General features: G+C 41.7%; 2 protein-coding genes across 6 annotated transcripts in view; one reads left to right on the top strand and one right to left on the bottom strand.

Annotated features, from left to right (window-relative positions):
* FAM53B (family with sequence similarity 53 member B) overlaps positions 1–7,744 on the top strand; it is a 191,267-nt gene extending 183,523 nt beyond the window's left edge. Inside the window, exon 7 of the mRNA XM_077350037.1 lies at positions 7,680–7,744. Within this exon, the coding sequence (XP_077206152.1) occupies positions 7,680–7,729 (50 nt within the window). The 3' untranslated portion in view covers positions 7,730–7,744. The remainder of the gene's footprint in view (positions 1–7,679) is intronic.
* LHPP (phospholysine phosphohistidine inorganic pyrophosphate phosphatase) overlaps positions 1–25,062 on the bottom strand; it is a 150,580-nt gene that overhangs the window by 54,408 nt on the left and 71,110 nt on the right. The window lies entirely within an intron of this gene.

Raw genomic sequence — 25,062 nt, 5'->3', positions numbered from 1 at the left:
CAGACGCTGGATGTAGGTGGCGTCATGCGGAGCGGCCAGAATATGCTGCCTACATTCAGCATTTAACTATATTTATCATGCGCAGAAATTCCCAAAATATTCCATCCGGCATGCACTTTTTCATGGAGAAATCAACATGTTTCAATTATATATATTTAATATTTGACTACTAGTGCTTCCATGGCTGTTTTATGTATCTATATTTTTATTAATAAAAACACTGTTAGAACTCAGAAACACTGCAATATCAAATATAGTCGAATTGTTGGTCATATTTTATACATTTTCTATACAATTTCCTGCCCCGGCTTCATGTCCTGATAATGTAGGCTATGCATCAATGTCTAATCATATCTATTTTAACTACCTCTTCATAACAATACGGCTTCGAATATTTTTATATAGAAACATCACTGTAAAGATAATAACAATTATAAACAGGAACACACACTTTAAATAGCCTGGTTTCCACCTGTGCCTAATCTACTAAGCAGACCACCTTAAAGGATACACAGTCAATAAAAGATCTGTGTACAGCTGATTTAATTAACTAATGACAGACTGAACTTTTCATTTCAGTAAGTTCACAGGATCAATTATCTCAACTGAAGTAAAGATTACAATCACTGTAAAATTCTACCCCCCCAAAAAAAAGGTTTAACATTGATATGAGCTGCAACACCTCAATAGTTCATAAAACTATACTGTGCAGCAAAAGATCGGCTTTTCATGTGTACTTGAAAAAAGTGGGAAGCAGATCTTAATTTTCAAGAATTAACTCTGTTGCTTGCTGTGGTTCTGTAAGAAAACTAAAGCATTTATACTGAGGATTGTTAATAAAATCTTATAACCTTTATTCACAACACCAGCAACAGAGCAGCACTCATATCCGTGTACAGAAGAGGGGATAAAAACTTGTTATCCAGTTACATCTTGATTATCTACAAATGCAAAGCCCCAATAGAGGCTGTGGGAAAGAGGGACATATTTAACTGTTATGTATGTATCAAACACTAAAGGCTTGATCAGAGAACTAACATACAGATCAAAAGGAGACAGACCTTGAATAGCAGGGGTACTGCAGGTCAGGGTTAACTAGCATTAGCCAAGCAGCAAGAACAGAATGCAGCTGTGCCTTTACGGGGTCTGTGATTCAAGCCAGGGCTAACTGTCTTTACCCAGGGCTCAAAGGAAATGACCTAGTTTCTGCAAACTTTTAAGAAGCCAAACAAAAGAGTTAACCATCTGTAGGCTAGAAGCTGGTTATCTGCAATGGCAGATGTCATTACGAGACACAAAGCATATCACAACTGAAAAAGCGGGTAGTGGAATCTGCACTTTGATGCATCTTGCACCAATTCTAGATTTACAACTATGTCTGATTGTATTTATATTTCTTCTGCTACTAATAGTCATTGAGATATACAGGGTAATGAAAGTCAGTCTTTGAAATGCTCCAGAAAGCAAGTGGAATTCATTTTATTAAGTCCCAAGTCTTATGATACTCCCACATAACATCTGTTTGTGCTTTCAGATCAGACCTATCACATGCCGCCTGAAGCAGTGGATATGTTTTGGGAGAAGATCTTTTCCCTTAGGACACTCAGTTAGGGAAGCACTATTAGACCATGCAGATCCTCTGGGCTGGAAGTCAATCACTTACACCAACAGATAGATGCATACTGGGCAATTTGGGAACCAGAAGTAAAATTGGCATGATGTGAAATGCTGACAAAGGACTATGAAAACAGCCAGAGGTACTCTGGACACAATAATTCAAGATAATGTTGTGGTTCTTCATCAACCCTGAACCAGCATGGGGGCATAGTTGTAATTCTCTGTATTTCTCCTTCTAAAGATTCTTGGTGCAAATTATTGTGACCTATGAACTAGTATCTGATACTCCCAGGCTGACTGTCCTGGGAGGCTTCAATATCCATATGGTGGTGTCCAGGAGTTTAATTAAAGATATAGCCTGTCACACTGTTGGAACATATTTGCTGAAGAGACAAAGACTTGTGGCACCTACTCTTGACAGGAACAGGACACCAATGAGAATGGTTCCCTCCCCAGCTCCAGAAGCTGATGAATCGACTTTGATTCTAACATGCTTTGTGAACTATGGCAAGTCTAAACTGCATCTCACTTTGGTAGAAACCAAGACTGGTAGGCTTTCTGGACTAAGGTCATACCCCTGTACTCTCTTCCATCCTCATGCAGGAACTTGGAGCTGAGTGGCATGAAGGAAGAGGGAAGACAAAGTGCCACCAGCAGAAACTTCAGGACAACTCCTAAGGAACATATTAATGAATGAATGAATGAGTGAATGAATGAATGAATGAATGAATGACAGCAAAAAAGCAATGCTTTTCTGTTACAGTTGTGTCTGCTGACTCAATGAATTATTTAGGATTCAACACTCAATAACACTGAGTACTAACACAAAGCTGAGTAGAGATTTGAACCCCAGCCTCCCATGTTATAAATCTAACATTCTAACCATCATACTACACTGGCTCTTTTCATTTAAAAAGATCTTTGGTCGAGCACAACATGGGCACACCATTTGCCATTCAGAGGACAGCAAAACTTAAGGTGTCCAGCAGTGGCAGACAGTCCATCTGATCTGGGGAGGGTGAGATCAACTGTGAGCTATGCAGGCCAGCTGTGTCAGCCAGAGTTGGTCTCAAGAGTGAACATTGCCACCCCCTTGGTAACTTAAGCCCACACCATGGCCAACTTGCCCTTCTTGTTTTTCGGCGGTTTTCCTACCCATTGCTCTTTTTTCTTTTGCGCTTCAGTTAGTACGGACATTGTGATATTAATGATTGCATCTGTTTTACTTAGTCACAGCCTCCACAAGTTTGGAGACTCCTTAAGGTGTCTTGGGGATGGAACCAGCCAGCCACATGTCTAGACTGGGGGCTGCTGGCTGGTTTCCACCACCAGGTAGCAAGGGGACCAAGTAGCAGCTGGTGCCCAAATGGATCCCATGGTCTTGCCAATGTCGCCCCCCCAGTGGACAAGCTGAGGAGGGACTGGCTATCAAGTGGCATGTAGATCACCCAATGCTGGATCTGTCCCCAAGCTCCTTCGGCTGTATTCAATATCAAGGCTGTAACCATTTTTTCCACCAAATTTTGGTCTGTGTGTGTTCCTTTCACTGCATTGCCCCCACATTTCCCCTGAATGAGCAAAGATCAGTGATTATTGCACCCATATATAAAATATTCTAAGGCCTGGAGGATCACTGTCCATGGAGTCGCGATGGGTTGGACACGACTTCGCACTTAACAACAACAAAATAAAATATTCTATACTTGTTATTTATAAACAATCATAAAGGTTCTTCATCGTAATCTAAAGAAAAAAAATACAATTATAAAATGATGCACCCCAATTTACTAACCCAATCTTTACCCAACAGATGTGTTCATCAGAAGGTCAGGGGTTCATACGGTTCTCTTTAGCTTGTTACTGCTGTTACATATTTCCTTTCATACGTAAGAACCTGCCTTGACAATGTATTGGGAGCAGTAATTCATCTGCAGTTTATTTAGCCTTTGGATAATCTCATTATAAATGCTCTTGGTATACTGGATAGAGATATCCTTTGTAAAGACAATCCCATTAAGTGACTCTTTTTTGAAAACAGACCACTTCTTGACACCATTTTGTTATCAATCCTTTTCAGCTGCTGTTGAACTCTACACCATTGCCATGAGTAGAAGATAAAGCATCACTGGCACAACACAATTAAAAAAAAATTCTTGATCCTGACACAAAAATCTGTGAAAGAACAGCTGAAGCAGTTATTCAGTTCTGAAAGGCAATTGTAAAATAGCTCCTTTCAAGATTCTGCCTAACATACTGAGCACACAACCTTCTCAATGTGCAAATGATTTTCCAAAGCTTTATCTGGGATCTGTTTACACTCAAGTTTTAATCTGGTGCCAAGACTGAGGTTATTTCTGACTGTGACAACAACCACTTGGGGTTCTAAATTACTCAGAAGGCTCGATTGCCAACAATAGGTCTGAAAGCCCTGCTTCTTCTGAGGCTGAATTCACAATGTTCAGATAATATTCTGTCCAGGGCTGATATTGTCAGAGTACACAATGATTACATGAAAGGCTGGTAAGATCTCACCTGACATAGGCAATGATATTTTATGATACACAAACAATTTTGAGGAGGGGGCAAAACTGTAATACACAAAGCAAGGTTTGGGTTGCTTCCTTTTTCTTTCCAACTAGTATGGAATGGTATGATACAACAAATCTTAAGTATCAAATTAATGGTTTACCATTTTAATGATGTTTGGATGGGCCAACCCCAAAGCAATGATTGTGCAGGATGGGTCGGAACAATGGATATAACCACTAGCTCCTCTTACACCACCCGTCAGATTTCTTGCAGTGGCTTCAGCCATTATAGTGCTAAGGAGAATCTTATGAAACAGAAATCCACCTTCCAAAAAAGATGGAACTGTAGCTGTGCAAGACCAGCCCCGCCCCCCCTAGAAAGGGCAGAAAAGAGGACTGCTTGAAGATTCCTCTCTCTACTTTGACTGCTGAACTGTTCTCAGTAAATCTAGTTCTTAGTTTAGCAGTATTAAAACTTTGTTTGCATGGGTTTGTTAGTACTCACACTGATTTGATAACATCCTGTGGATTGTATGTGGGGCCTATGCACCTACACCATCCTTCCCATCCCCTCTAGGCCCATCATTGGCCATTTTGGAAGGGGGAAACAGGTCAAAATGACCATATCATCCGATCAATATATATATTTTAAAATATTAAAATTAATTAACTCCCACCCATTTGATAGCCTTCCGGGTTGACCACCTGCACAGATTTTAGGGTTTGCCATTTCAAACCGAACCTTCATGATCTCATCTAAAGGGTTTTCAGGCTTGCCAGCAGTCTCTGTAAATTGTAAAATACAGATTATGGGTTAAGATTTTTCTGTTTACCATGACTTTTTCAAAAAGCAATGAAGAGTTGCTAGCTCTGCACTGGGAAATGCCTAGAGATCTTGCAGGTGGAGCCTAGGGAGGGCGGGGTTTGGGGAGGGACTTATTGGATAGTACAGGCAAACCCAATCCTGTTGGATCTCAGAAGCTAAGCAATGCCACCCCTGGCTAGTAATTGGAGGGGACTTCCAAGGATTGGAGTGGTAGTTCCATCAAGGAACACTAGGGATCATGACGTAGAGACAGAAAATGGCAAACCACTTCTGAACATCCTTTGCTTGGCTGCTATCCAATCTTTGGATATCCTGCCTATACTATACTACACATGCCATATATGATAAAATATTACTGGGGCATAATACCATAAATTGTACCATTAAAAGTAGCCTTTTTTCTGAGGGACCTGATCTCTGTAGTTTGGATGTCAGCTGTAATTCTGGGTGGTTTCCAGGCCCACCTGGTAGCTAGCATCTCTAACAAACACCCTATGCAGTTCAGTAAACTTCAATTGCATTCCCCCTCCATAAAAACGACAGAAACATCCTTGTTCCTTCTGCCTGCTGCAGCCCACTAAGTCAACCAAAATGTTCTTTCTAGAGAGCAGCAAACCTTCAAAAACAGCATAGAGGGCAAAATGGGGATCTATAGTATACTACCAAATTACCAGAAATTGCTGCCCATTTTTCTGCAAATGGAAATGCTGTTCGGTCACAGAAACAGCATGACTGGATACTAGCTACACTTCAATATCCAGCTGTCAAATCATTAAAAAGTTATTGTAAAGATAGACTTATTTACTGAAAGGTAAAACTAAGTGGGACAAAGATATACACAAGGAAACACAATTCTAGTCTCACCCTGAAAAATTCAAATGGACGCTACAGAAGGAGAAATATGTCTGCTTAGAGACCTGCTAGCAATAACTTCAGATGGAAATTTTTTAAAAAGAGAAAAAGGACAGAACAGGATGATAACATAGGCCTCCCTTTCCATAAACCAAGTAGCAGCAGAAGTAGAGAGAAGGAACCACAGTGGGGCCTTCAAAGTGACCCAGTGTTCTTAGCCATTTAACCAAGTACTGGTGAAGTTTATGTTGAGCCCTGATTCAGTGAAACAATACAAGAGAACTAATCTCTGAATTCTAAACAACATGCTATATTGTCAGGGAACTGCTAGGATTGGCCATTGGAAAAAGGAAACCAAGCTGACAAATGTCACGGTGGTTGGATGTGATCAGGATGGACACTGGCCAGAACATTGCACAGCTGAGGGAGGCAGTGCAGGGTCAGGGATCATGGTGGCAGCTCTGCCATGGGATCACCAAGAGACGGACATGACTGAGTGGTTGATAACAAAGGACTTTCAGAATATGTACTTGGGCTCCATTGTGTACTACTTCCCAAGGTAAGCAGTATCTAAAGATGCCTAAGTAATCCTTTTTGTTTCTTTTAGGGACTTTCTGTCTGCTTACTTCTCTACAATAAACAATTTTTGTTTTAAAAGGAATTTTGTCTAAGAGTAAGTGCACTGTAGCCATATCTGACATAAGAGTACTTAGATTGCTTGTTGATATGCTTTCTTGGAAATGGTTTCATGTCCGGATTCACAAGGGGAACTAGGAGTCTTGCCTGGAGAAGAAAAACATGTCATAGGCCTTAACACATTCAGCTCTATGCATTTATTTTAAAGCCTTACACTACTAAGTAGGTCTGGACTGTTTTACTCTTTTCCAAATCACCCAGGAATGTAAAGGCATAAAAAAATTAAGCAAAATCGCTTGACATATGCTCATGTTATTCTGGAATAAAAGGGATTATGAATATACACGTGTACGTGGTGCTTGTCAATTTTACTCCCCTCAGATGAGCCATCATTTGGTCAGTTTTAATGTATTTTAAAAGGATCTCATTTTGATATTGTCCGGGATGACTGCTCCCATAATAGAAAGTGGCATTCACGCTGTGAAGATATTACATTTTCCCCAAGTTCTAGTAACATGTTGCATGGAAACAACATCATGACATAGGGAATGACTAATATGGTGCAATAAATACAGCCCAAAATATGCCCCCAGAGGAGGTTCCTGTTGCATCTCCGCTTGAATCACTGTGCTAGACTTGCCTTCTTTCAATTAAGAGGAAGGCCCAGATCAATGGTGTATGCAAATACATAAGCAGTAGGTCCCCTGAGAGTGTATAATTCTTACTCTCAAGCATTCTACAAGTAAAGACAGGCTTTAAGACAGGCTTTCTCAGCTAGGGTTTCATGAAATCCTGGGGTTTCTGGACGTGCCTAGAAGCGTTTTCCAATATATATAAATTTATTAAACACTTATCAGGTGATATGACCATATATGGTCATTTTGACCGACTCACCCCTCCCAAAATGGCCAATCATGGGCCTGGAGGGGGTGGGGAGGGGAGGGGCCCTAGGCGGGCGTGTACTATGCTTCCCAACCATTCTCTGCACGATTGTGCTACTTCTGGGGTCTCTCAAAGCCTCAAGAATGTTTCAGGGATTTCTCAATAGTAAAAAAGGTTGAGAAAGGCTGCTTTAGAGTTTGCAACAGTGATTTATGAATGGATTCTTTTTTATTTTAGTCCAGAAAAGAAAAATGTGCCTCATACTAGAAATTTGGTAGCAAATGTACACGAGATTATTTGAATCCATTTCAATCTGGTTTCTGACCTTGTTTAAATAGAAATAACCTGTGTTGCACTTTGGATTGGAAAAATGGAAAAGGAAGTGTGACCCTCCTGATCGTCCTGGACCACTCCATGAAACAGACCACAGAAGCATGTTGACTTGATATCGCTATAAACGGGATGCTACAGATACGATCACCAATGTGCAATAATTTTCTCACGAAGCTGCCAGAAGCCTTGGAGGGAAGAAAATGCTACATAAGTGCATACACATATGCAGAGGAAAAAAACATGACACAGCCAGTTTGCACTGAAGAAGATGGAACCTGGAGCCAAAATGATCTAGGTAAAACGATCAGGCCAGGACAAGCAGTCTGAGCAGAGGCATGCAGAACTGAAGGTGAGGTACGCATAATGTCTCAATCAGCTGGTTCAGGTCTGTTAGCAAATTAAAGCCTGATGACTGAGAGAGATGTAAAGCAATTTCCCAGGGTTAGCTAGAGGACCAGAGGACATAAGAGGATAGTTTTGGAAGGACTGGAAGGACTGCTGAGCATAACAGGACCTTGTATATGGGACATATGCATGAACGCCATGGATGTGTAATGATTAAACAATATCAAGATAAAAATGAAATCAGCATAGGTATAGACTTGCAATACTGTATGGGATTAAGTAGCTTTGTCAGAGCTTCTGTTTTAATGCTTGGGCCTGTTTTTAATGGTTGTATTGCATTATTTTAGCTGTGAACTGCCTTGAGCAGTTTTCTGGAGAGGTAGCATAATAATTGTCAAAATAATAAATAAATGATCATTCTATACATATAAAGCTTCAAGCCCTCATAGTGTGTGTCTGTGCAGATTTGATACCAATATGTACTATGATCTCTAAAGCCTGAGGGACTTCTATGTGTGAGATCTCAAACATCTAAAAGAAAAGGAATGATGATGATGATGATGATGATGATGATGATGATAATAAAACTTTTATTCCTGTTCTTTTTTTAAACCCACACATGCCACAGTTAGAAAGCTATCAACAGATTTCACAAAACATTCTGCATTGCTGGCAATGATGTCAAATAAACACCCACCCAGAAGCAGAGCCGGCAACCCATCTGCTATGTGAACAAGACATTCAGAGGTATGTGTGTTCTGTAGACACATTCTCTCAGCAAGCGGGTCCTACTGCCAGTAAATTTCACACATGGAGAAAGCAGATGCAAAATGGCAGAACTAGGATAATAAGTCCTCAGGTTGCTTCTAGATGGCTCAGACCACAGGGAATGGAGATAGCCTTTTAGAATAAAGCTCTTATATTTGTAAGATAGTTTAGCCCCTATTGGTCTCTACGAGATGTTTACTGCACAGGAGCCGTTATGCCTTGCTGCCGCCCAGTTTTTGGGTCAGGGCAGGTTGCCTCGCCTCTTCCTGGCTCTGCATGGAGGATAATTTGGCCCACTCCACCCTGTCCACCCTGGATGTGTGCTCCTGCACGGTAGCCAGTATGGCGTGGTTCCGGCACGCTGCGGGGCAGCATGGGCCTTAAAAAAAATATTTTTTAAAGAACATAGTAAAAAAAATGTAAAGGTATCCCATGTGCAAGCACCGGGTCATGTCTGACCCTTGGGGTGACGCCCTCTAGTGTTTTCATGGCAGACTCAATACGGGGTGGTTTGCCAGTGCCTTCCCCAGTCATTACCGTTTACCCCCCAGCAAGCTGGGTACTCATTTTACCGACCTCGGAAGGATGGAAGGCTGAGTCAACCTTGAGCCAGCTGCTGGGATTGAACTCCCAGCCTCATGGGCAGAGCTTTCAGACTGCATGTCTGCTGCCTTACCACTCTGCGCCACAAGAGGCTCATTTAAAGAACATAGTATTGCGTTAAAAAAGATTTATTAAAAAAATGCCCCAGGCGGCTTTGCCACACTGTGCAGTGCAGCAGAGCCTCCTGAGGCATTTCCCCCTACCTTCTGGGATGCCATACTTGGGCACAGGTGGAGAGGAGCTGGGCCAGGATGGCCCAATCCAGTTTGAAGAACCTTGTCCAAATTAAGCTTCGGACAAGTTCTTGTAAGTTTCTCTTTCATGCAGATGGATCTGCTGTCACACCCTGCTCCACAATACCACATCTTCAGCATTGCCCCCTTCCTCATTCCTACTACAGTACCAGTTATGGCCATTACAGTCTGCCACTCATTTATGCCTAGCTGATTTCACATCTTCAGCATTGCCCCCTTCCTCATTCCTACTACAGTACCAGTTATGGCCATTACAGTCTGCCACTCATTTATGCCTAGCTGATTTCTACTCTTGCCCAAAATGTCAGAATACATGAGGATATGTTAACAGCGCCTGAATGTAAAAAACAAGAAAGCATATGGCAGATGTCTTAGCAGAGCAGCGTAGCTAGCCCTCTGAATACAAGTAATATGGTTTAATGAGAAAATCATCTTAAATTATATGTTTCTTTAAAATCCAGATTTTCATCAGAAGGGTTTAGCACGGTTAATCCTATTAGCAATAGGAATTACGCAGCAAGAGGAGGATAGCTTTAAGATAACACACATGCCACTTCATTTCCCCTAGCTAATTTTCATGCAGTTGTATTTTCAGATAAAGAAACATGGCTTTGTTTTCTTACAAGAACAATAATAAATGATAATCAAAGGAGCTTCCAACACTTCTCTTTGTGGCTTATTCACCCAGTAAAATATATCTATCTAAGATAGAACAGTGAAGTCGAATGTATATATGTAATAAATCCTCCTCCAAAGGAAAACTGTAGAATTAGCATTAGGAGTATGTGGATAGAGAAGTCTCAAATAAAGGAACTCGGCTACTGATAATGATTATGGTTAGGGATGGGCATGAACCAGTTCACAACTTTAAATCAGTATTATATAAAATTGGGTCCGTACACCCCGACAAAATGTTGAACATTCTAAACGAGCTGCAAGTGGGAGGGAGGGGCCAGGATGGAGCTGGCCAGGAGCACTGGGATCTTACTGCCGCCCTCAAAGGAGAGAGGGAAGACCTGGAGCACCAGCAGGGATCTGGGCATGAGCCTGGAGATCCAAGGCAGGAAAGACCTGGAGCACTCCCCCCCCCCAAACTTCCCAGCCAACACTTTGCATTGAAAGGTGGGGGTGGGTAGATAAAGGGAGAGCCCCAGCCTATTACGCCAAATTAGTCGAGCTGGGGCTGTCATGAACCTGCTCTCTTTAACTGATAGCAAGTCCTGATCATCCCCTTGGCTCCTCGCAGCCCGGCCGAGGCCAAGCTGCAAGTGGGCAGTCATTTGGGGCTCTGTTTGCTGCTAGCCAGGAAAGAGAAAGGGAAGACCGGGAGCACTCCCACTGATATTCACACAATGACTTTTCCCATGCTCCTGAGGTACAACCGCTTAAGATGCATGCTCAACACTCGTGCTGTGCATTGCTGCTGTAGGAGAGGCACTTGGTTCCTGTCCTCTGCTTGGCTCACATGGTATTGCGTCCTCAGCTTTCAGAGGAGGCACATCCAGCCTGTCCCAGCATAGAGCCCAGACTGTGCTTCTCTTCAAATAATTTGCTTGCCTCACTGCTCCTTGGGATCACTAACTGTGGCCTGGACACTTGTGTTTCTTCTCCCTTTTCACAGGCTTCCCTGCAAATCAATTCTGCCCTCCCCCCCCCATTTCCCTTATCTTTGCAGGAATTTTGAGTCCAATTCTGTGAGTCCTGTAAAACGTGCCCAAGCTACTGTGGAAACAGTCTAGCGTTGTGCACTTCGTTGTCCAAAGCGGCTGTTCCAGGCTGAAGCAGCCAGTGCTATGGTGCAGGGAGGGAGGGGAGGCGCCAGTGGCAGCATGCAACCCGGAGCCTGCATGTGTCTGCCAACTGGTACACTGGTGCACTGGTGCCGGCCCCTACCCCACCCCGTGCTGTGGCGCTGGCTGCTTCAACCTGGAACAGCCACTTCAGATGCCAAAGCGCACAACCTTAGTAAGCACAGCTCCTGTCCATTCAAAACAATAGATTATTCTCTCCCCCCCCCCTCTTGATTCTTTCCTTTATCTTTGCGGGAATTATGAATCCAGTTGTATGAGTCCTGTTAAACTTGACTTGGTGAATTCTCCACTCAGATCCTCTCAGTTTACAATGGTGAACCGTGAATGCCACAAGACAATATCCACTTAAACTATGAGGGGGGGGGGAGAATGGGAAAAAACATAATACACGTATATGCAAGGCAGCCTTCCAAGATGAGACAAATGCTAAGCACTGGAACACAGAAAAACACAACCACCCCACAGCGTACACAACCCACAGGCACACACAGACATTTCCACTCATATCTGCATTTATTTTTTTAAAGCACCCCAAACCACAACATAACATTCTACTATACAAGAACAATCCAACATCACAAACTCACAAATATAGCATTCACAACCATGACATACACCATAAAACACCCCTGTACTGGACACCCTTTCCATACCTATCAACAATCACCATGCTCACAGCTTGGAAGGGAGTCTACATCTTTTGCCCTGGGATGATTACTGTCCTGCTAACAGTTCCGCAAACAATACACATAACAATTGCATTACAATATGACATAATGTACAATCCAAACCCACATCTAGCACCCATTGCATTCCTGGACGCAACAGGCTTTACTGCGAGCCTGACATGAACTTGGCCACTTCGTGCTCCCCTGAACCTAGGTTTGGAAGAGGTGCCTCCCCCAAACATTTCCCAGATCTTTTGCCTAGTTGGGTTTGGCCATTTAAACTCTCCATTCCTCCCCCTGCTTCAAATGGAGGAAAGCGAAATGGAAGGTTTATATGGCTGGCAACCCTTTTGGCCTCACAGCAGACAGATATGCATAGGGAATAAAACCAATCCCTGAAATGCTTTGCAGCCATTTCAGCCTCACAGCAGGGCATGTGTGCCTGGCTAATGTGAGGCTGAAATGGGTACCAGCCATTTCAATACTCTGTTTTGCTTCCTACTGCTTCTATGTAAGGGGAAGTCAAATGGGCTGGCTTGAACCCACCTGATTTGTTTCAGGGCTTCTGAGTTCTTTGGGTTCAGCTCAAGGACATCTCGAATCCCAAAGTGACTGGAATTTTCTGATTCATGCCCATCCTAGTTATAATATGACTGAGGTTTATTGTTAATGAGAATAATTTAGATCCATTAATTTCAAGACTTTTTTTGACTGTTATAACTGGCTTGTATATACACATTTAGCGAAACATGCCTCTATGCTGCATCTGTAATATTTAATGTTTGTATTACATATTTAACACATTATTGGAGGAGGCTTATCATCAAGCATTCCATGCCAGCATACTGGTACGAGGATCGCAGCCTAGGATATTATTTACAGCTCACTTCAACTTGTACAGTTGCACTGAATCTCCTGGGACTATACCAGTGTAAGTAGTGTGCAGCCCATCAGGACGTAGTTGTATCTTCTGGGCATATATACAGATCTGATAAGAAAATGAGTCTCTCTCTCACTGTTCTGTGGCAGAATGATTACCATAGAAATATGCGAGAGCCCATGCAAGTCCGTAAAGCTTTAGGAAAAGAATGGCCTCCTTTTTAGCATATGAATTGCAGTTGCTCAGGGACCCAAGTTCCCAATCACAAGTCAATTTAAGAGATTTTTTTAATCTCCCAGATGGCAGCCACTCGAGGAAAACCTAACTATAAGGGCTTGCGGCATTACTATAAATGGTGAATTGCACAGGCCAAGGCAGATTATTTATTTATTCATCCTTAAATGCACGAAGAGCCAAACCTAGTCTGTCTTACTCATGAACATTTATTACAGTAGGACTGCTTGTGACAGCAAGGCCAGAAGGTTTTGGCCCAGGGGACGGTAGGAAAAAAAACTATTTCCTCGGGCACTGCAAGAGTATATGGTGTTACTGTGCAAATAAACATCCCTGAAACTGTTTCTAAATTGGAATGGAAGATTCTTACGAACACAGGAAATCCTATCAGCTAAAATTAATTAAACCAACTAGGTTTCATCCATGAAAAGACAGGCTTGCACAAATTTTCTAGAAAAGGATTTGTGCAACAGTGGCTCGAAATGAAATTGAACAAATCTAACATCATGGTTGGGCTACATTTCCCTGCAGGGAAATTTCTTCTGTAGGTACACATTGTTTCCTCCTTTCTTTCGTCCTTTTCTAATCAGCCCTTGAACCACTATGATGGGGGACAGCTATAGGAAATACACACATCCTCATTCTTCAATTGCAACTTCTAGATGTCTTATAGGTTCAGTTCTCTGTTCTCCCAGAAAAGAATACAAGCAATGGAGAACAGACAAAGGATGAGGAACTTTGCACAGAACTGAATCAGGAGATATACAAAGTAAAAGCAAATAGTTAACCTCTAACAGCAAAATACCTTCAAGTGGGTAGCCGTGTTAGTCTGAAGTAGCACAACAAAAATGGAGTCCAATAGCACCTTTAAGACCAACAAAGATTTATTCAAGGTGTGAGCTTTTGTGTGCCTGCACTCTATTGGGCTCAATTTCTGTTGAGCAAAATACCAGCAAACCACTAGTTTAGACGATGGTTCCTCAAACAATACCAAGGAAGCTCCGTAAGTCAAGAATAACATAGGGTTAGATCTAGGCAGCATTTCCACTTAAACTCAGTTCCCTGTCCCACCTGTCTTTTACACTGAATGCCTCTTAATTCCCAGCACAGCCTTTTTTGAGGCCAAAGGTAACCCCTTCCTCCTTTTTTCACAGAAGAAAACCTCTCTGGATCCAACCCATTTAATCTGCCTCAGCATCACAACATCACAACATTCTTCCCTACCTCTCCCAACCTGACCTAATGTAATATAAACGAAATACTATTTACTACAGTAGACTATTTACTACAGTCATACTAAATTTAATAGATTTCCCCCAAGCAAGCTTTCACAGGATTGTGGCTTCAAACATATATTCAGCAGTTTTTCCTAGTACATTTCAATGAGTTGCCTCATAATCAGCACCCATTTTTACCTATCACAAACTCACAATTTTTAGTAACACTAGAGTTGGGCGCTTCAGCGTCTGAACCAGCTGTTTGCACCTGAAGCAGCCAATGGCGTGGGGGTGGGGGTGGGGGAGGCGTGGGCGCTGGCTGTTTTTAAATTAATTAATTCATTGATTGATTGATTTTCACATTGATTTTCCATGTAAACCACCCTGAGCCTTCAGGGAGGGCGGTACTGAGAACTATATAAAGAACCATGCATATAAATAACTATAACATTAATATTACTAACTGATGATAACAGGGTAACAGAACAACATTAAGCAGTAATAATACAAACAGCTCCAGGAGCAGAATGCCTCGATAGATTTCTGGGGAGGGGGGGAGGGCAAGTGCCCTGCACATGTTGTTGGTTGTGCCTGGCCTCAACCAAACGCCAGGCGGAAGAGCTCAGCGCCCAACCCTATAACAAACCCTAACATTTCTATTTGTAGGGACAATTGGGCCCTGATATTGTTATTCCTATTCATATGGCAGTCTGCAATTGGGAAATTAAAGGAAGCCTCACATCATAATGGTACACAAAAATCTTGCTTCTAAATTATATTTACCTCTCTGTTTTGCATCTCTGTTGTGCTGTGGATTTAATAAAAATTAATATGAGCAATACACAACAACCTAACTATTGTTCTGTTTTTAAAGGTTTTTAAAAATTATTTTCCCATGTTTGTAACTCTCCAAACAAGGCTCTCTTGGTATAAATTTCATCAACTTTATAGTTAACTGAAGTTTCCCAAACGTGTTTTTCTTTCAACAAGAAGCTGACAGGCAAGAACAGGATCTGGAAACTTCTTTTAAATTATTTCCAAGCACTCCTATCTGGGTCAGGTATCAGACTGAAAACAACCTACCAGGAGTTTCAAAGGGCCCGCAAAGTAATCCAAAAACCCAAGCTCTTTTTTTTTTTTAAGAAACTAATATGAACTCCCCCACCCCAACTACGCAACAGCACTTTTTCACATGTGGCTTTCTTGGTCTAAGCTTTTTTGTTCTAATATCTTGGCACCTTAATGATTTAATCTTGTTTTCAGATCTAAACTCTTAAACAAATGAATATTCTCATTAATTGGTTTTCATTTTAGCCCAAGCAAACCCTTATCAATTCCAAATCTTTATTATTATAGACAGGTAAATGCAAATCATACTTTGTTTTCTATCATATACACAAGCATATACTGGTTCTGTGTCAAAGTTATTAAAAATTCCCAAGAAGACAGGTAGGAGCTTTTATGCTGCTGCATTAGCAACAATATGTTTGTACTTTTTAAAAAGAAGTTGGTACATCTTTTTAAAAGACTGAAGGATTTAATTTATTTTCTTTATTTTAGTATGTGTAGGTTTTTTTTTTAAAAAAGCTCTGTGTCTTACCCTTTTGGCAACAGTTTAAACATGACCTATACTGGTTTCTCTTCTCCATCATTTTCATAATATCTCCATAATCACTGGTTTATTCAATGTTAAATCCTGAGTCCTTAAGTAAGTTGTCAAATCCAGCTCTTGGGAGTCTTATATTTCCCTCCTCCCTTCTTATCCTGAAATTATGGTTTGTTTTTACAAAAGGGCATGGTAGTAGCATAATGACTTTAACAACATTTCACTTTAAAAAGAGCGACAGAAAACATACCTGTTTCTCAACTTTAAAAAAATCAAGAAAGACTGCAATCAGGACAAGTTGCAATTCTCCTTTTATGGATTTCTGAATTTAAATTATATATTTGGACAATAAACTGGAGAAGCAGCTGGTAGGTGCTTGACCCAAACATACCAGCTCAATATAAAATGAAAAAATTGTGGCACCTTAAAGACTAATGGATTCATTATGGCATATGCTTTTGTGAACCTGAGCCAACTGATACCATAATAAATCCAATTGACTGGGCATTGTGCTGCAGCAAATATTTACAATGAGTATATTGAGTAGACGGCACAAACCAGAAAGTGGACCATTGCTATAGACCAACACCAGCACACTGTTGGTGAGCGGAGATTCAGCCCCAGTCTTTGGGGTGCCACGGGACTCTTTGTGACAGCAAAATGGGGGGACAACAAACAAAGCTGTTCATTCTGAAATACTGAGGCTAGAGCTAGCATGGGAACTAAGAGGACAAGTGGTAGAGCTCCTGAAGCTCCTTAAAGCAAAAAATCTTCAGCCATATATCTTTATACAAGACTGATAGATCTAGAAGTTGCCTCAGCTATAGAAGATGTGAACTCCCTGTGGCTGTAGAACTCCAACCCCACACTCTGAGGACCCAAAGGTTAGCTATGGCAGGGAGAAATCCTAAGCGGGTGTCCTCAACCATCCCATTTTATTCAATCGGGGTCTAGCTCTTAAGAAACTGTTCTTTGGATTGCAGCCAAAGCCTATCAAGCTGTAGAGAATCAGGCTATTAACAGTTGCAAGCTACTGGGCTGTAGCACTGACATAGAACACCCCTGCTAGCTAAACGTTCTCTGTGGGTGGGGAAATCTTTAGACCTCAGTGAAAAATAATCATGGGACGGTGTAGTTTAGTCTCCCTGTCCGCTTACTGTCATGTTCCTGTCAGCATAATTCTTAAAGGCCCTGTAGGTGTTTACAGTGTTAACAGTTCTCTGACACTTTGATTTTCAAAAATAAACTGCCTCAGAAGAACAATTAAAATAACTCAGGACTATGAAAGCTGGCTAATGTACATAAAAGCTTTGCGCCAAACAAAAGTAACCAGTTGGATAAAAGAAGATGTAATATGCAATTAAATAGCAAACCGTTTTTACCGGCCCTTTCCCTCTCACATCACTGGAATGAAAAAAGTACACAAAGGAATAGTTTGCAGAAAATTTGCTGCCTGACTTCTTTTGGTATTCTGTAGAGCGCCTATGACATACTGTATCGCTCTGGCAAAAATCAGACAAAATCATCTTGACTGCGCTGGCTGCCATTCTGTTTACAGACCCAATTCAGAGTTCTGGTTTTATGGTCTGATCCTGAAATCCTTAAAGGATCAGTTGCTCATACACAAACGTATTCACATGCTTAAAGCTTTCTCTGAGATTCTTTTTGACCCGTTAAATCGTACCTTAAGTGCAGGGCACAGCTTCTGTCAAGCCGGTGGATTCTGGGATTGTAGGGGGAGCTGACAGAAGCTGAGCAAACAGGGGCAAGTCTCTGCAGTGTGTATTGCTGCCAGTGGGGAAATGGGCGGCATAGCAGCACAGCGTATACGTGTACTGCAAATTTGAATGTTGCCTGGCCCGGCGCCCTGTATGACCACAAACACCCCTACAAGAACACCCCTAAGGCTGGCCCTGGCTCTAAGGAACAATTAGAGGTAGGTCTTATTTTCAGGGGAGGGCTTATACTAGTGGTGCATGAAAAAGTACAGCTAGGTCTTACTTTTGGAGTAGGTCTTATTTTTGGGAAAACATGGTAACAACCAATTCTTCCCAGGTATCCATAGGGTTGTAGCACCATAGATGGAGGGAATAGGGGATAATGTCCTTTATCCAGGCCTGGTCTATTACCAGGCCCAGGCACAAGGGGAGGGAGATGACCCAATCATATATCCTGGGGCTTCCACCCAGCCTCAACCAAACGCCTGTTGGAAGATCTCCATTTTGCAGGCCCTGTGGAACTCTGAAAGCTCCGTCTTCTGGGAGCTCATTCCACCAGGCAGGGGCCAGAACTGAAAAAGCCTTGGCCCTGGTCCAGGTCCCTGGGATTATCAGCAAATTCATACCTGCAAAGCAGTGCCTGGCGGGGGGCATAAAGAGAAAAGCGGCCCCGCAAGTAGGCAGGGCCCAGGCCATGTATAGCCCCGTGTATTTTGTTTGATAGACACCTTATGGATTTATTCCAAGACATCATGTACATTTTCTTGCCAGGAAATCAAGTCAATCTTGGACTGAAACACAATTTGAGTTGTGATTTGAAAACATCTTTTGGCAGGTTGCCAACTCTAGGTTGAGAAAATCCTGGAGATGGGGGTGGAGACTGAGGATGGTGGGGTTTGAAGAAAGGAAGGATCTCAGCAGGGGATAATACCATAGAGTCCACCCTTGAAAGTAACTATTGTCTCCAGGAAAACTGATTTCTGTCATCCAGAAGCTAGTTGTAATTCTGGAAGTTCACCATGCCCCCCACCTACTGGAGGCGGGCAACTGTACATGTTAGATATAAAGATGTAAAAAGAATATCAATCTAAAAATTGAGATTCCAGTGCAGAATAAAGTTTGCACTTAACAAAACACCAACACAACATGGCAGAATATTCACTAGTTTAAACTAAAATAAATCTTGAGAACATAATAAAATAAATCTTATTTATAAAATAAATAAGTCCATATCCAGCCCATACTCCATCAGTTGCACCGGTTACCAGTTGATCAAGCTTAAGGTCTTGGTCTTGTTCCCGTCAACCATTAAGGCCAAGCATGGTCTGGGCCCAGTGTACTTGAGGGACCACCTCTCCGTCTATGCCCTCAAAGAGCTCTATGCTTAGCCAACTCGAATGGGCTAGTGATCTCTGGCCCTAAGGAAGCATGTTTGGCCTCAACCAGGGCCAGAACATTCTCTGTCCTGCCCCCACCTGGTGGATTGAGCTCCCAGAGGAAATCTGGGCCCTGTTGGAGCTAGCACAGCCTGCAAAACAGAGCTCTGCCACCAGGCCAACTGAATCAACTACAACCACTATTACTACCAGCCCCCCAGAACACCCCACATCAGATATGCCCATCAAGAACATCATGGCACAACCTGCATTGGCAACCTATGGGGTTACAGTCAATATGTCAATCAGTTCAGTTATCAATTACAAGTGATGTTCCTGTTATTGCCATTATTTATCAATGTTATCAATTGATGTAGCTACCAAATCTTCATTGTACCAATTTTTATAAATGTTATCACTTTTATAACCTCATGTTCCATGTAAACCATCCTGAGCTACAAGGGGAAGATGGTATATAAATATAAGAAATATAAATAAATAAATATAAAAACAAAACTTGGAGGGGGGAATAGAGACGGTATAGAGAAGCTGGGGCTGTCCAGCCACTTTGGCCCATTCAGGGCCTGGAAAACAGCAGGCAGGCTGAAGGCTGTCTGATTTGAGGCTGAAATCCATTGCAGCAGATTATGAAATTAAGCATTGTTAGAAGGAGGAGGAGGAAAAGACCTATATTTCTATATTTTGTACAGCACTTCCCCCCATACCATAGTGCTCCACCAGTCTATAGCCATTAAAGTTGTTGCTGAAACATTTGCTTTCTAACATTTGACCTCAAGGTCACCGTTTACATAGTCAAAGCAATGAATTTCCTTACAGATGGGTTCCATCTGTGGCAGTGAGGCTTGTAGCATCCCAGCACAGCAGAGTAAAGCAGCATTCCAGGATACCAAACTTTGAGACGAGAGCTCCAACAGACTAGAGCAGGGGAAGTCAAACTGCGGCCTTTCAAACTGCATTTGCTGGCAGGGGCTCATGGGAATTGTAGTCCATGGACATCTGGAGGGCCGCAGTTTGACTACCACTGGACTAGAGGAATGGGTTTCAACTTCCCTAACTATAGATAACTCAGTCTACATTTATTTGTCTTCCACAGTCCTCATTGATCTGAAAATCACAAAGGCTTGGTTTACCTTACTGTCTTGGTTCATATGGCCTGTTGCTCTGAGGAACCTGAAATCATCCATCATGTGCCATAGACTCCCCAGTGTCTATGCACTGCATCCCAGAGCCAAATGAAACCCAGAGGCAGTGTAAGGAGAGTTACCTATCCCCTTTCTCCAACACTGATATCTTACACACTACTAAATCATCAACAACCAAAGCAGGCCTTATAGAACAGATTCCTTAGAGGAATGGGGGTAGACAGTGGGAAAATATCAACTTCTGTTATAGTAGAAGAAGAATTGTTTTTACATGCTGCTTTTCTCTACCAGGATTCTCAAAGCGGCTTACAATCCCCTTCTCTTTCCTCTCCCCACAGCCCATACCCTGTGAGGTAGGTGAGGCTGAGAGAGCCCTGATATTATTGCCCAGTCAGAACAGCTCTACCAGGCTGTGATGAGCTCAAGGTCACCCAACTGGCTACATGTGTGGGAGTGGGGAATCAAATCCAGCTAGCCAGATTAGAAGCTGCCCCTCTTAACCATTACACCATTACACCACGTGGAAACTGCCCAGTCATCTAGCACCATGACCCAATTATACCAGGCAAAACTTCAGTAAGTAATGTTGCCAGCTCTGGGTTGGAAAATACCTGGAAATTGTGAGGGTGGAGCCTGAGGATGGTGGGGTTTGGAAAGGTACTTCAATGAAGTAAAATTCTATAGAATCCACCTTCCAATGTGGCCATTTTCTCCAGGTGAACTGATCTTGGCCACCTGGAGATAAATTATAATAGCCAGAGATCTCCAGCTACCATATGGAGCTTGGCAACCCTAGCAATAAGCAGATGAGGGGGATTATTAGAGGTAGGAGAGGCAAAATATGATAGAATCATAGAATCATAGAATAATAGAGTTGGAAGGGACCTCATGGGTCATCTAGTCCAACCCCCTGCACTATGCAGGACACTCACATCCCAATCGCTCATCTACTGTAACCTGCCAGCCCTTTGCCTTCACAGAATCAGCCTCTCCGTCTGATGGCTATCTAGCTTTTGTTTAAAAATTCCCAAAGATGGAGACCCCACCACCTCCCGAGGAAGCCTGTTCCACTGAGAAACCGCTCTGTCAGGAACTTATTCCAGATGTTTAGATGGAATTTCTTTTGAATTAATTTCATCCCATTCGATAGATAGGATAAATAGGGTAGATTCTAACAGTTCTTACACAAGTTTCTGCTTGTGCCACAGCAGCTACAACAAAGTATGCAAAAAGCCAAGCCCTATGCTTCTGTTTATTCTTTGGTACTGACAATTACCTCCCCTAACACTCTTGTAAAATGTGATTTCATCGCTAGCTATTTCACTGGAAAGTCCCCAGTCCTTGATAATCCATGCCTTGTGTATAATGCCACCTAATGGACATTGGGGCTTATAACTATCAAAGTTTGTAATAGTTATAATACTTGCTCAGCAGGTTTGGGAGGCAAGCGATAACAATATATAAAAGATAATGCATTGTAACAATTATAGAGTCTTGTACCTACTTATCCACTTATGGCAGACTACAAAAGTCCATTCATAAATTGAGATCCCTTAGGATATATTGATCATTTTAAATATCCAAATAATTTTCAGAATTAAATTTGTTGCAACCAAACTAATGCCCGTGCCTAAGCATGGATTTTAACTATGGTTTCTCAGGTCTAAATTCAGCCTAATTTATTTGTTCATTCATTCATTTATCCCCTGCCCTTCTCCCCAGTGGGAACCCAAAGCATCTTACATTATTCTCCTCTCCTCTATTTTATCCTCACAACCTTGAAAGTAAGTTAGGCTGAGAAAGTTTGACTGGCCCAAGGTCACCCTGATTTTCCTGATGCTAGTTGGACACCTTTAACCAGAAAACCATGTAAGAAACTGTGTTATGGATGTGTAACACCCAGTAATTTAGTTTGACTACCCATTAGGCAAATGTACACATTCTCCTTGTGAACACATTACAAAATTTAACATAGGACACCTGATATTCCTTATCAGATATGTCTGTCACAGAGTATTCACACATATTACATGTTACAAACTATTTATTTTTAAAGTTTCTGTTTATGAACTCCATTATTCAAAGCAGTCAGCAAACTATATTTCAGCTCGGTATCCCAACAAAAAACAAACAGTATTTTTTTAAAGCAATCCTTTGCACAAGTAGAATACATGGACTATTTTCAGCCTGGTTACAAGCCAGGAGACGGGATGAACATGGCAGTGGTGAAATTAGTTGATGATCTCCATCTGGAATCTAGACAAGGGCAATGCCGCTTTGTTGCTCCTACTGGATTTATCTGCTACTGATGATATAGCAGACCATGGTATCCTGTTAAAATGCTTGGAGGCTGAAGTAGGTATCAATGGATGTCCTCTGAACTAGTTTAACTCTTCCTTAGGGACAGACTCAATAGAGTTGCATTGGAAACCAATTATCATCCATGTGAGATTTGTTCTGTGGGGTTTCACAAGGTGCCTTCTTTCCCCCCATGCTATCCATCCAGGAAAAATAATTTGTTGTTTTGGAACTGGATGCCATCAATATGCTGACAACACCCAGATGTCTCTCTCCAAACCTTCTAGGAATGCAGTAGAGTTCCTGAGTCACTGTCCGACTACTGTAGTTGAATGGCTGAGGATAAACAAACTGAAACCAAACCCTGAAAAGACAGAGGTAATGCTGGTTGGGAAGCCTGAGGTCTTGAAGGACATCCAATTTTGATGGGGTTCAGCTGATCCTTGCTGACATAGATCCGATGTTACTGCTGGACTGGAAGATGAATGCAACTGCAAAAGTGGTTTCCTCCAACTTAATTTAGCCTAGAAGATGTCCCCCTACCTTGACTTGATCAATCTGGCTACTTTGATCCACACCATGGTAACATCGAGACTTGACTACTGTAATACACTGTTCATAACTACCCCTTCAAAATCAATTCAGAAACTTCAGTTCGGGCAGAATGTTCCAGCTTGGTTATTATCAGGAAATAAGTGGTGCATGCATATTGCACCAATTCTGCAGTCATTCTGCTGTCTGCCTGTTAGTTACCAGGTTCAGTTTCAGGTACTGATTATCACATATAATCAAGCCTTGGGTCCTTGTATCTGAAGGATTGACTCCTCATTTATGCCACACTACCACAACTTTGCTAACCTGTACAGGTGCCTGTACAGGTGCCACCCTGTAAATGGACAAAAGCCACACCTCCTATGCATGTACATTCTCCATAATGGTTCCCACCCTGTGGAACAGCCTGCCTGAAGAGGCCAGGAAGGTCCCATACTTCTGACTTTTCATAATCGTGGGGTGGGGGGAGATTTTTATAAAGGAAATAGGCATGCAGATGATTTAGTAAAGGGAATGGGATTCTGGGCTATATGGCTACCATGTATTCTCTGTTGCGGTATGTTTTATGCGGCTCTTGCTGCATTCTTATTCTTTTTCTATAAGCCAGGAGTGGCAGCTTATAAATATAATAAATGAATAAATGAATAGTTGCTAATAAAATTGTAATATTCTATCAATCTGTTGAAATTGTTGAGATTGTTGCAGATATTAAGTTATGACTGTTACTTATATCTATGATGTTCCATGTAATACACCCAGACGTTCCATATAAACCACCCTGAGCCATATGGGAGGACATAATAAAAAATCTAATAAACAAATAAACAAACAAATAAATAATATGTACAGCAAATGTAAGCTGCTTTGAGACTTCTTCAGGTAGAGAAAAGTGGCATATAAGAGCCAACTCTTCTTCTTCTACTACTATTACTTGTATTACCATGTCATGTTTAATACTTCTGTTTTGTTTCAGTTTTATGGAATCCTAGTTATATTACATTGTTTTTATATTATACAACCCACCTTGAATTACAGTGAGAAAGGTACACTATCAATAAAACAAATCATAACCTCTGACCACAAAATGGCTGCCCAAGCTATGGAATATTCCCCAAACAGATTACATACAAAACGTATTTATACAGATCGTTTCTAGCCATCTTTACAACCATCAATACATACAGAATCAATCTGACCTATTGAATCCAGTGTTAGCCTTGGATCAGACAGGCCTGATTCCCCACTGAGTTACAAAATTCACCTAAGTACCTCAGCACAGTTGCTATCTCTTAGCCTAACCCACCGAACAACACTGTGTGGGTAAAATACCACAACCCTCCTTGGAGTTCAGAATACAAACATGATTATTTCATTCTGTTGGGTAGCCATGTTGATCTGAAGTAGCAAAACAAAATCTGAGTCTTTTAAAATCAACAAAGTTCTATTCAAGGTGGAAGAAGTGTGCATGCACATGAAAGCTCCACCTTGAATAAACCTTTGTTGGTCTTAAAGGTGCCTGTGGACTCAAATGACTATTTCATGTACTACCTAAAAGGAAGACAAGGTGGTACTTTCCAAGCATGCTGTCCAGAAAATGTGGTGGCCATCTTGAATTCACATACAATAACAAACCTTTTAAAATCATCTTGTATTCAGGGTTGTCATCCTTTCAGGTAAATACTCTATGATCTCACTTATTTTTAAGACAGCTCTGTGAGCAGATGAGGCTCAGAGGCAGTCAGTGCCCCAGTGCCACCCACTAAGTATCATAGCCTTAAAGAAACCTGGGACCATGACATCAAAACCAAAATACATCACTTCAAAACACTGTCTTATATTCACTCTTTTCAAAAAAAAAAAAACAATAGAAAATAATCCTTTACTCAATGCTTCAA

The sequence above is a fragment of the Paroedura picta genome, chromosome 8, assembly GCF_049243985.1.
Source record: "Paroedura picta isolate Pp20150507F chromosome 8, Ppicta_v3.0, whole genome shotgun sequence".
NCBI lineage: Eukaryota > Metazoa > Chordata > Lepidosauria > Squamata > Gekkonidae > Paroedura > Paroedura picta.
This window is presented reverse-complemented; position numbering and strand designations above follow the sequence as displayed.